Source organism: Coregonus clupeaformis, unplaced genomic scaffold (genome assembly GCF_020615455.1).
Source record: "Coregonus clupeaformis isolate EN_2021a unplaced genomic scaffold, ASM2061545v1 scaf0788, whole genome shotgun sequence".
NCBI lineage: Eukaryota > Metazoa > Chordata > Actinopteri > Salmoniformes > Salmonidae > Coregonus > Coregonus clupeaformis.
Genome location: NW_025534243.1, coordinates 124,103 through 137,472, shown reverse-complemented (window position 1 = coordinate 137,472; position 13,370 = coordinate 124,103). Strand labels below are relative to the sequence as shown.

At 44.3% G+C, this 13,370-nt stretch overlaps 1 protein-coding gene across 1 annotated transcript in view; it reads left to right on the top strand.

Annotated features, from left to right (window-relative positions):
- LOC121561716 (transient receptor potential cation channel subfamily M member 1-like) overlaps positions 1-13,370 on the top strand; it is a gene marked incomplete at its 3' end in the record, with an annotated part of 174,244 nt that overhangs the window by 76,800 nt on the left and 84,074 nt on the right. Inside the window, exons 13-14 of the mRNA XM_045216751.1 lie at positions 133-183; positions 329-469. Coding sequence (XP_045072686.1) covers positions 133-183; positions 329-469 — 192 coding nt within the window. The remainder of the gene's footprint in view (positions 1-132; positions 184-328; positions 470-13,370) is intronic.

Here is a 13,370-nt window from a genome sequence, read left to right as displayed (position 1 = left end):
TAGGGATTGATTTAGGATTCAGAGAGAGGAGCACAGTGTGTGTCCATCACAGAGAGGATCTTAACCCTGTACAGTGGAACAACAAGTGTTCATGTATTTTATTCATATTGTACAACTTTCTCTAACACACAGAGACTGGGTCCTGCTAACACGCTGCATGTTGTGGTGAGAGATGTCAAGAAGGTAAGATGATCTCTCTGATTCATGGGAGACATTCTTCCTCATTCAACATTATTTGTCCTGTTTCAGTTTAATGAAAGTGTGGTTTGTGCTGTTACAGCCAGGTGTGTAATCAGGGATTACAGTAATTTAATCTGTGTTGTTCCAGGGCAACCTCCCACCAGACTACCAGATCACTCTGATTGACATCGGTCTGGTGATGGAGCACCTGATGGGCGGGGCTTACCGCTGTAACTACACCAGGAAGAACTTCAGGGCGCTTTATAACAACCTCTACGGGCTGAAGAGGGTAAGACTAGTTAGCTTTATAACAACCTCTACGGGCTGAAGAGGGTAAGACTAGTTAGCTTTATAACAACCTCTACGGGCTGAAGAGGGTAAGACTAGTTAGCTCTATAACAACCTCTACGGGCTGAAGAGGGTAAGACTAGTTAGCTCTATAACAACCTCTATGGGCTGAAGAGGGTAAGACTAGTTAGCTCTATAACAACCTCTATGGGCTGAAGAGGGTAAGACTAGTTAGCTCTATAACAACCTCTATGGGCTGAAGAGGGTAAGACTAGTTAGCTCTATAGCAACCTCTATGGGCTGAAGAGGGTAAGACTAGTTAGCTCTATAACAACCTCTATGGGCTGAAGAGGGTAAGACTAGTTAGCTCTATAACAACCTCTACGGGCTGAAGAGGGTAAGACTAGTTAGCTCTATAACAACCTCTATGGGCTGAAGAGGGTAAGACTAGTTAGCTCTATAACAACCTCTACGGGCTGAAGAGGGTAAGACTAGTTAGCTCTATAACAACCTCTACGGGCTGAAGAGGGTAAGACTAGTTAGCTCTATAACAACCTCTACGGGCTGAAGAGGGTAAGACTAGTTAGCTCTATAACAACCTCTATGGGCTGAAGAGGGTAAGACTAGTTAGCTCTATAACAACCTCTATGGGCTGAAGAGGGTAAGACTAGTTAGCTCTATAACAACCTCTACGGGCTGAAGAGGGTAAGACTAGTTAGCTCTATAACAACCTCTACGGGCTGAAGAGGGTAAGACTAGTTAGCTCTATAACAACCTCTACGGGCTGAAGAGGGTAAGACTAGTTAGCTCTATAACAACCTCTACGGGCTGAAGAGGGTAAGACTAGTTAGCTCTATAACAACCTCTACGGGCTGAAGAGGGTAAGACTAGTTAGCTCTATAACAACCTCTACGGGCTGAAGAGGGTAAGACTAGTTAGCTCTATAACAACCTCTACGGGCTGAAGAGGGTAAGACTAGTTAGCTCTATAACAACCTCTACGGGCTGAAGAGGGTAAGACTAGTTAGCTCTATAACAACCTGTATGGGCTGAAGAGGGTAAGACTAGTTAGCTCTATAACAACCTCTACGGGCTGAAGAGGGTAAGACTAGTTAGCTCTATAACAACCTCTACGGGCTGAAGAGGGTAAGACTAGTTAGCTCTATAACAACCTGTATGGGCTGAAGAGGGTAAGACTAGTTAGCTCTATAACAACCTCTACGGGCTGAAGAGGGTAAGACTAGTTAGCTCTATAACAACCTCTACGGGCTGAAGAGGGTAAGACTAGTTAGCTCTATAACAACCTCTACGGGCTGAAGAGGGTAAGACTAGTTAGCTCTATAACAACCTCTACGGGCTGAAGAGGGTAAGACTAGTTAGCTCTATAACAACCTCTATGGGCTGAAGAGGGTAAGACTAGTTAGCTCTATAACAACCTCTACGGGCTGAAGAGGGTAAGACTAGTTAGCTCTATAACAACCTCTATGGGCTGAAGAGGGTAAGACTAGTTAGCTCTATAACAACCTCTACGGGCTGAAGAGGGTAAGACTAGTTAGCTCTATAACAACCTCTACGGGCTGAAGAGGGTAAGACTAGTTAGCTCTATAACAACCTCTACGGGCTGAAGAGGGTAAGACTAGTTAGCTCTATAACAACCTCTACGGGCTGAAGAGGGTAAGACTAGTTAGCTCTATAACAACCTCTATGGGCTGAAGAGGGTAAGACTAGTTAGCTCTATAACAACCTCTACGGGCTGAAGAGGGTAAGACTAGTTAGCCTCTATAACAACCTCTACGGGCTGAAGAGGGTAAGACTAGTTAGCTCTATAACAACCTCTATGGGCTGAAGAGGGTAAGACTAGTTAGCTCTATAACAACCTCTACGGGCTGAAGAGGGTAAGACTAGTTAGCTCTATAACAACCTCTACGGGCTGAAGAGGGTAAGACTAGTTAGCTCTATAACAACCTCTATGGGCTGAAGAGGGTAAGACTAGTTAGCTCTATAACAACCTCTATGGGCTGAAGAGGGTAAGACTAGTTAGCTCTATAACAACCTCTATGGGCTGAAGAGGGTAAGACTAGTTAGCTCTATAACAACCTGTATGGGCTGAAGAGGGTAAGACTAGTTAGCTCTATAACAACCTCTATGGGCTGAAGAGGGTAAGACTAGTTAGCTCTATAACAACCTCTATGGGCTGAAGAGGGTAAGACTAGTTAGCTCTATAACAACCTCTATGGGCTGAAGAGGGTAAGACTAGTTAGCTCTATAACAACCTCTATGGGCTGAAGAGGGTGAGACTAGTTAGCTCTAGAACAACCTGTATTGACTGAAGAGGGTAAGACTAGTTAGCTCTATAACAACCTGTATGGGCTGAAGAGGGTAAGACTAGTTAGCTCTATAACAACCTCTATGGGCTGAAGAGGGTAAGACTAGTTAGCTCTATAACAACCTGTATGGGCTGAAGAGGGAAAGACTTGTTAGCTCTATAACAACCTGTATGGGCTGAAGAGGGTAAGACTAGTTAGCTCTATAACAACCTCTACGGGCTGAAGAGGGTAAGACTAGTTAGCTCTATAACAACCTCTATGGGCTGAAGAGGGTAAGACTAGTTAGCTCTATAACAACCTCTATGGGCTGAAGAGGGTAAGACTAGTTAGCTCTATAACAACCTCTATGGGCTGAAGAGGGTAAGACTAGTTAGCTCTAGAACAACCTCTATGGGCTGAAGAGGGTAAGACTAGTTAGCTCTATAACAACCTCTATGGGCTGAAGAGGATAAGACTAGTTAGCTCTATAACAACCTCTATGGGCTGAAGAGGGTAAGACTAGTTAGCTCTATAACAACCTCTACGGGCTGAAGAGGGTAAGACTAGTTAGCTTCATAACAACCTCTATGGGCTGAAGAGGGTAAGACTAGTTAGCTCTATAACAACCTCTACGGGCTGAAGAGGGTACGACTAGTTAGCTCTATAACAACCTCTACGGGCTGAAGAGGGTAAGACTAGTTAGCTCTATAACAACCTCTACGGGCTGAAGAGGGTAAGACTAGTTAGCTCTATAACAACCTCTATGGGCTGAAGAGGGTAAGACTAGTTAGCTCTATAACAACCTGTATGGGCTGAAGAGGGTAAGACTAGTTAGCTCTATAACAACCTCTACGGGCTGAAGAGGGTAAGACTAGTTAGCTCTATAACAACCTCTACGGGCTGAAGAGGGTAAGACTAGTTAGCTCTATAACAACCTGTATGGGCTGAAGAGGGTAAGACTAGTTAGCTCTTTAACAACCTCTACGGGCTGAAGAGGGTAAGACTAGTTAGCTCTATAACAACCTCTACGGGCTGAAGAGGGTAAGACTAGTTAGCTCTATAACAACCTGTATGGGCTGAAGAGGGTAAGACTAGTTAGCTCTATAACAACCTCTATGGGCTGAAGAGGGTAAGACTAGTTAGCTCTATAACAACCTCTATGGGCTGAAGAGGGTAAGACTAGTTAGCTCTATAACAACCTCTACGGGCTGAAGAGGGTAAGACTAGTTAGCTCTATAACAACCTCTACGGGCTGAAGAGGGTAAGACTAGTTAGCTCTATAACAACCTCTACGGGCTGAAGAGGGTAAGACTAGTTAGCTCTATAACAACCTGTACGGGCTGAAGAGGGTAAGACTAGTTAGCTCTATAACAACCTCTACGGGCTGAAGAGGGTAAGACTAGTTAGCTCTATAACAACCTCTACGGGCTGAAGAGGGTAAGACTAGTTAGCTCTATAACAACCTCTATGGGCTGAAGAGGGTAAGACTAGTTAGCTCTATAACAACCTCTATGGGCTGAAGAGGGTAAGACTAGTTAGCTCTATAACAACCTCTATGGGCTGAAGAGGGTAAGACTAGTTAGCTCTATAACAACCTCTATGGGCTGAAGAGGGTAAGACTAGTTAGCTCTATAACAACCTCTATGGGCTGAAGAGGGTAAGACTAGTTAGCTCTATAACAACCTCTATGGGCTGAAGAGGGTAAGACTAGTTAGCTCTATAACAACCTCTATGGGCTGAAGAGGGTAAGACTAGTTAGCTCTATAACAACCTCTACGGGCTGAAGAGGGCAAGACTAGTTAGCTCTATAACAACCTCTACGGGCTGAAGAGGGTAAGACTAGTTAGCTCTATAACAACCTCTATGGGCTGAAGAGGGTAAGACTAGTTAGCTCTATAACAACCTCTACGGGCTGAAGAGGGTAAGACTAGTTAGCTCTATAACAACCTCTATGGGCTGAAGAGGGTAAGACTAGTTAGCTCTATAACAACCTCTATGGGCTGAAGAGGGTAAGACTAGTTAGCTCTATAACAACCTCTATGGGCTGAAGAGGGTAAGACTAGTTAGCTCCATAACAACCTCTACGGGCTGAAGAGGGTAAGACTAGTTAGCTCTAGAACAACCTCTACGGACTGAAGAGGGTAAGACTAGTTAGCTCTATAACAACCTCTATTGGCTGAAGAGGTAAGACTAGTTAGCTCTATAACAACCTCTATGGGCTGAAGAGGGTAAGACTAGTTAGCTCTATAACAACCTCTATGGGCTGAAGAGGGTAAGACTAGTTAGCTCTATAACAACCCTCTATGGGCTGAAGAGGGTAAGACTAGTTAGCTCTATAACAACCTCTACGGGCTGAAGAGGGTAAGACTAGTTAGCTCTATAACAACCTCTATGGGCTGAAGAGGGTAAGACTAGTTAGCTCTAGAACAACCTCTATTGGCTGAAGAGGGTAAGACTAGTTAGCTCTATAACAACCTCTATGGGCTGAAGAGGGTAAGACTAGTTAGCTCTATAACAACCTCTATGGGCTGAAGAGGGTAAGACTAGTTAGCTCTATAACAACCTGTATGGACTGGAAGAGGGTAAGACTAGTTAGCTCTATAACAACCTCTACGGGCTGAAGAGGGTAAGACTAGTTAGCTCTATAACAACCTCTACGGGCTGAAGAGGGTAAGACTAGTTAGCTCTATAACAACCTCTATGGGCTGAAGAGGGTAAGACTAGTTAGCTCTATAACAACCTCTATGGGCTGAAGAGGGTAAGACTAGTTAGCTCTATAACAACCTCTACGGGCTGAAGAGGGTAAGACTAGTTAGCTCTATAACAACCTCTATGGGCTGAAGAGGGTAAGACTAGTTAGCTCTATAACAACCTCTATGGGCTGAAGAGGGTAAGACTAGTTAGCTCTATAACAACCTCTATGGGCTGAAGAGGGTAAGACTAGTTAGCTCTATAACAACCTCTACGGGCTGAAGAGGGTAAGACTAGTTAGCTCTATAACAACCTCTATGGGCTGAAGAGGGTAAGACTAGTTAGCTCTATAACAACCTCTACGGGCTGAAGAGGGTAAGACTAGTTAGCTCTATAACAACCTCTACGGGCTGAAGAGGGTAAGACTAGTTAGCTCTATAACAACCTCTACGGGCTGAAGAGGGTAAGACTAGTTAGCTCTATAACAACCTCTACGGGCTGAAGAGGGTAAGACTAGTTAGCTCTATAACAACCTCTATGGGCTGAAGAGGGTAAGACTAGTTAGCTCTATAACAACCTCTACGGGCTGAAGAGGGTAAGACTAGTTAGCTCTATAACAACCTCTATGGGCTGAAGAGGGTAAGACTAGTTAGCTCTATAACAACCTCTATGGGCTGAAGAGGGTAAGACTAGTTAGCTCTATAACAACCTCTACGGGCTGAAGAGGGTAAGACTAGTTAGCTCTATAACAACCTCTACCGGGCTGAAGAGGGTAAGACTAGTTAGCTCTATAACAACCTGTACGGGCTGAAGAGAGGTAAGACTAGTTAGCTCTATAACAACCTGTATGGGCTGAAGAGGGTAAGACTAGTTAGCTCTATAACAACCTCTATGGGCTGAAGAGGGTAAGACTAGTTAGCTCTATAACAACCTCTATGGGCTGAAGAGGGTAAGACTAGTTAGCTCTATAACAACCTCTATGGGCTGCCCCACGCTGAAGAGGGTAAGACTAGTTAGCTCTATAACAACCTCTATGGGCTGAAGAGGGTAAGACTAGTTAGCTCTATAACAACCTGTATGGGCTGAAGAGGGTAAGACTAGTTAGCTCTATAACAACCTCTACGGGCTGAAGAGGGTAAGACTAGTCAGCTCTAGAACAACCTCTATGGGCTGAAGAGGGTAAGACTAGTTAGCTCTATAACAACCTGTATGGGCTGAAGATGGTAAGACTAGTTAGCTCTATAACAACCTCTATGGGCTGAAGAGGGTAAGACTAGTTAGCTCTATAACAACCTCTATGGGCTGAAGAGGGTAAGACTAGTTAGCTCTATAACAACCTCTATGGGCTGAAGAGGGTAAGACTAGTTAGCTCTATAACAACCTCTATGGGCTGAAGAGGGTAAGACTAGTTAGCTCTATAACAACCTCTACGGGCTGAAGAGGGTAAGACTAGTTAGCTCTATAACAACCTCATGGGCTGAAGAGGGTAAGACTAGTTAGCTCTATAACAACCTCTATGGGCTGAAGAGGGTAAGACTAGTTAGCTCTATAACAACCTCTACGGGCTGAAGAGGGTAAGACTAGTTAGCTCTATAACAACCTCTATGGGCTGAAGAGGGTAAGACTAGTTAGCTCTATAACAACCTGTACGGGCTGAAGAGGGTAAGACTAGTTAGCTCTATAACAACCTCTACGGGCTGAAGAGGGTAAGACTAGTTAGCTCTATAACAACCTCTACGGGCTGAAGAGGGTAAGACTAGTTAGCTCTATAACAACCTCTACGGGCTGAAGAGGGTAAGACTAGTTAGCTCTATAACAACCTCTATGGGCTGAAGAGGGTAAGACTAGTTAGCTCTATAACAACCTCTATGGGCTGAAGAGGGTAAGACTAGTTAGCTCTATAACAACCTCTACGGGCTGAAGAGGGTAAGACTAGTTAGCTCTATAACAACCTCTATGGGCTGAAGAGGGTAAGACTAGTTAGCTCTATAACAACCTCTACGGGCTGAAGAGGGTAAGACTAGTTAGCTCTATAACAACCTCTATGGGCTGAAGAGGGTAAGACTAGTTAGCTCTATAACAACCTCTATGGGCTGAAGAGGGTAAGACTAGTTAGCTCTATAACAACCTCTACGGGCTGAAGAGGGTAAGACTAGTTAGCTCTATAACAACCTCTATGGGCTGAAGAGGGTAAGACTAGTTAGCTCTATAACAACCTCTACGGGCTGAAGAGGGTAAGACTAGTTAGCTCTATAACAACCTCTACGGGCTGAAGAGGGTAAGACTAGTTAGCTCTATAACAACCTCTATGGGCTGAAGAGGGTAAGACTAGTTAGCTCTATAACAACCTCTACGGGCTGAAGAGGGTAAGACTAGTTAGCTCTATAACAACCTCTATGGGCTGAAGAGGGTAAGACTAGTTAGCTCTATAACAACCTCTACGGGCTGAAGAGGGTAAGACTAGTTAGCTCTATAACAACCTCTATGGGCTGAAGAGGGTAAGACTAGTTAGCTCTATAACAACCTCTACGGGCTGAAGAGGGTAAGACTAGTTAGCTCTATAACAACCTCTACGGGCTGAAGAGGTAAGACTAGTTAGCTCTATAACAACCTCTACGGGCTGAAGAGGGTAAGACTAGTTAGCTCTATAACAACCTCTATGGGCTGAAGAGGGTAAGACTAGTTAGCTCTATAACAACCTCTATGGGCTGAAGAGGGTAAGACTAGTTAGCTCTATAACAACCTCTATGGGCTGAAGAGGTAAGACTAGTTAGCTCTATAACAACCTCTATGGGCTGAAGAGGGTAAGACTAGTTAGCTCTATAACAACCTCTACGGGCTGAAGAGGGTAAGACTAGTTAGCTCTATAACAACCTCTACGGGCTGAAGAGGGTAAGACTAGTTAGCTCTATAACAACCTCTACGGGCTGAAGAGGGTAAGACTAGTTAGCTCTATAACAACCTCTATGGGCTGAAGAGGGTAAGACTAGTTAGCTCTATAACAACCTGTACGGGCTGAAGAGGGTAAGACTAGTTAGCTCTATAACAACCTCTACGGGCTGAAGAGGGTAAGACTAGTTAGCTCTATAACAACCTCTATGGGCTGAAGAGGGTAAGACTAGTTAGCTCTATAACAACCTGTATGGGCTGAAGAGGGTAAGACTAGTTTGCTCTATAACAACCTCTATGGGCTGAAGAGGGTAAGACTAGTTAGCTCTATAACAACCTCTACGGGCTGAAGAGGGTAAGACTAGTTAGCTCTATAACAACCTCTACGGGCTGAAGAGGGTAAGACTAGTTAGCTCTATAACAACCTCTATGGGCTGAAGAGGGTAAGACTAGTTAGCTCTATAACAACCTCTACGGGCCGAAGAGGGTAAGACTAGTTAGCTCTATAACAACCTCTATGGGCTGAAGAGGGTAAGACTAGTTAGCTCTAGAACAACCTGTATGGGCTGAAGAGGGTAAGACTAGTTAGCTCTAGAACAACCTCTATGGGCTGAAGAGGGTAAGACTAGTTAGCTCTATAACAACCTCTATGGGCTGAAGAGGGTAAGACTAGTTAGCTCTATAACAACCTCTATGGGCTGAAGAGGGTAAGACTAGTTAGCTCTATAACAACCTCTATGGGCTGAAGAGGGTAAGACTAGTTAGCTCTATAACAACCTCTACGGGCTGAAGAGGGTAAGACTAGTTAGCTCTATAACAACCTCTATGGGCTGAAGAGGGTAAGACTAGTTAGCTCTACAACAACCTCTACGGGCTGAAGAGGGTAAGACTAGTTAGCTCTATAACAACCTCTATGGGCTGAAGAGGGTGAAGACTAGTTAGCTCTATAACAACCTCTATGGGCTGAAGAGGGTAAGACTAGTTAGCTCTATAACAACCTCTATGGGCTGAAGAGGGTAAGACTAGTTAGCTCTATAACAACCTCTATGGGCTGAAGAGGGTAAGACTAGTTAGCTCTATAACAACCTCTACGGGCTGAAGAGGGTAAGACTAGTTAGCTCTATAACAACCTCTACGGGCTGAAGAGGGTAAGACTAGTTAGCTCTATAACAACCTCTATGGGCTGAAGAGGGTAAGACTAGTTAGCTCTATAACAACCTCTACGGGCTGAAGAGGGTAAGACTAGTTAGCTCTATAACAACCTCTACGGGCTGAAGAGGGTAAGACTAGTTAGCTCTATAACAACCTGTATGGGCTGAAGAGGGTAAGACTAGTTAGCTCTATAACAACCTCTACGGGCTGAAGAGGGTAAGACTAGTTAGCTCTATAACAACCTCTATGGGCTGAAGAGGGTAAGACTAGTTAGCTCTATAACAACCTCTACGGACTGAAGAGGGTAAGACTAGTTAGCTCTATAACAACCTGTACGGGCTGAAGAGGGTAAGACTAGTTAGCTCTATAACAACCTCTACGGGCTGAAGAGGGTAAGACTAGTTAGCTCTATAACAACCTCTACGGGCTGAAGAGGGTAAGACTAGTTAGCTCTATAACAACCTCTACGGGCTGAAGAGGGTAAGACTAGTTAGCTCTATAACAACCTCTATGGGCTGAAGAGGGTAAGACTAGTTAGCTCTATAACAACCTCTATGGGCTGAAGAGGGTAAGACTAGTTAGCTCTATAACAACCTCTATGGGCTGAAGAGGGTAAGACTAGTTAGCTCTATAACAACCTCTATGGGCTGAAGAGGGTAAGACTAGTTAGCTCTATAACAACCTCTACGGGCTGAAGAGGGTAAGACTAGTTAGCTCTATAACAACCTCTATGGGCTGAAGAGGGTAAGACTAGTTAGCTCTATAACAACCTCTACGGGCTGAAGAGGGTAAGACTAGTTAGCTCTATAACAACCTCTACGGGCTGAAGAGGGTAAGACTAGTTAGCTCTATAACAACCTCTATGGGCTGAAGAGGGTAAGACTAGTTAGCTCTATAACAACCTCTATGGGCTGAAGAGGGTAAGACTAGTTAGCTCTATAACAACCTCTACGGGCTGAAGAGGGTAAGACTAGTTAGCTCTATAACAACCTCTATGGGCTGAAGAGGGTAAGACTAGTTAGCTCTATAACAACCTCTATGGGCTGAAGAGGGTAAGACTAGTTAGCTCTATAACAACCTCTATGGGCTGAAGAGGGTAAGACTAGTTAGCTCTATAACAACCTCTATGGGCTGAAGAGGGTAAGACTAGTTAGCTCTATAACAACCTCTATGGGCTGAAGAGGGTAAGACTAGTTAGCTCTATAACAACCTCTATGGGCTGAAGAGGGTAAGACTAGTTAGCTCTATAACAACCTCTACGGGCTGAAGAGGGTAAGACTAGTTAGCTCTATAACAACCTCTATGGGCTGAAGAGGGTAAGACTAGTTAGCTCTATAACAACCTCTATGGGCTGAAGAGGGTAAGACTAGTTAGCTCTATAACAACCTCTATGGGCTGAAGAGGGTAAGACTAGTTAGCTCTATAACAACCTCTACGGGCTGAAGAGGGTAAGACTAGTTAGCTCTATAACAACCTCTACGGGCTGAAGAGGGTAAGACTAGTTAGCTCTATAACAACCTCTACGGGCTGAAGAGGGTAAGACTAGTTAGCTCTATAACAACCTCTATGGGCTGAAGAGGGTAAGACTAGTTAGCTCTATAACAACCTCTATGGGCTGAAGAGGGTAAGACTAGTTAGCTCTATAACAACCTCTATGGGCTGAAGAGGGTAAGACTAGTTAGCTCTATAACAACCTCTATGGGCTGAAGAGGGTAAGACTAGTTAGCTCTATAACAACCTCTATGGGCTGAAGAGGGTAAGACTAGTTAGCTCTATAACAACCTCTACGGGCTGAAGAGGGTAAGACTAGTTAGCTCTATAACAACCTCTACGGGCTGAAGAGGGTAAGACTAGTTAGCTCTATAACAACCTCTATGGGCTGAAGAGGGTAAGACTAGTTAGCTCTATAACAACCTCTATGGGCTGAAGAGGGATAAGACTAGTTAGCTCTATAACAACCTCTACGGGCTGAAGAGGGTAAGACTAGTTAGCTCTATAACAACCTCTACGGGCTGAAGAGGGTAAGACTAGTTAGCTCTATAACAACCTCTATGGACTGAAGAGGGTAAGACTAGTTAGCTCTATAACAACCTGTATGGGCTGAAGAGGGTAAGACTAGTTAGCTCTATAACAACCTCTACGGGCTGAAGAGGGTAAGACTAGTCAGCTCTATAACAACCTCTACGGGCTGAAGAGGGTAAGACTAGTTAGCTCTATAACAACCTCTACGGGCTGAAGAGGGTAAGACTAGTTAGCTCTATAACAACCTCTACGGGCTGAAGAGGGTAAGACTAGTTAGCTCTATAACAACCTCTACGGGCTGAAGAGGGTAAGACTAGTTAGCTCTATAACAACCTCTACGGGCTGAAGAGGGTAAGACTAGTTAGCTCTATAACAACCTCTATGGGCTGAAGAGGGTAAGACTAGTTAGCTCTATAACAACCTCTATGGGCTGAAGAGGATAAGACTAGTTAGCTCTATAACAACCTCTATGGGCTGAAGAGGGTAAGACTAGTTAGCTCTATAACAACCTCTATGGGCTGAAGAGGGTAAGACTAGTTAGCTCTATAACAACCTCTATGGGCTGAAGAGGGTAAGACTAGTTAGCTCTATAACAACCTCTACGGGCTGAAGAGGGTAAGACTAGTTAGCTCTATAACAACCTCTATGGGCTGAAGAGGGTAAGACTAGTTAGCTCTATAACAACCTCTACGGGCTGAAGAGGGTAAGACTAGTTAGCTCTATAACAACCTCTACGGGCTGAAGAGGGTAAGACTAGTTAGCTCTATAACAACCTCTACGGGCTGAAGAGGGTAAGACTAGTTAGCTCTATAACAACCTCTACGGGCTGAAGAGGGTAAGACTAGTTAGCTCTATAACAACCTCTACGGGCTGAAGAGGGTAAGACTAGTTAGCTCTATAACAACCTCTATGGGCTGAAGAGGGTAAGACTAGTTAGCTCTATAACAACCTCTACGGGCTGAAGAGGGTAAGACTAGTTAGCTCTATAACAACCTCTATGGGCTGAAGAGGGTAAGACTAGTTAGCTCTATAACAACCTCTATGGGCTGAAGAGGGTAAGACTAGTTAGCTCTATAACAACCTCTATGGGCTGAAGAGGGTAAGACTAGTTAGCTCTATAACAACCTCTATGGGCTGAAGAGGGTAAGACTAGTTAGCTCTATAACAACCTCTATGGGCTGAAGAGGGTAAGACTAGTTAGCTCTATAACAACCTCTATGGGCTGAAGAGGGTAAGACTAGTTAGCTCTATAACAACCTGTATGGGCTGAAGAGGGTAAGACTAGTTAGCTCTATAACAACCTCTACGGGCTGAAGAGGGTAAGACTAGTTAGCTCTATAACAACCTCTACGGGCTGAAGAGGGTAAGACTAGTTAGCTCTATAACAACCTCTACGGGCTGAAGAGGGTAAGACTAGTTAGCTCTATAACAACCTCTACGGGCTGAAGAGGGTAAGACTAGTTAGCTCTATAACAACCTCTATGGGCTGAAGAGGGTAAGACTAGTTAGCTCTATAACAACCTCTATGGGCTGAAGAGGGTAAGACTAGTTAGCTCTATAACAACCTCTATGGGCTGAAGAGGGTAAGACTAGTTAGCTCTATAACAACCTCTATGGGCTGAAGAGGGTAAGACTAGTTAGCTCTATAACAACCTCTATGGGCTGAAGAGGGTAAGACTAGTTAGCTCTATAACAACCTCTATGGGCTGAAGAGGGTAAGACTAGTTAGCTCTATAACAACCTCTATGGGCTGAAGAGGGTAAGACTAGTTAGCTCTATAACAACCTCTACGGGCTAAAGAGGGTAAGACTAGTTAGCTCTATAACAACCTCTACGGGCTGAA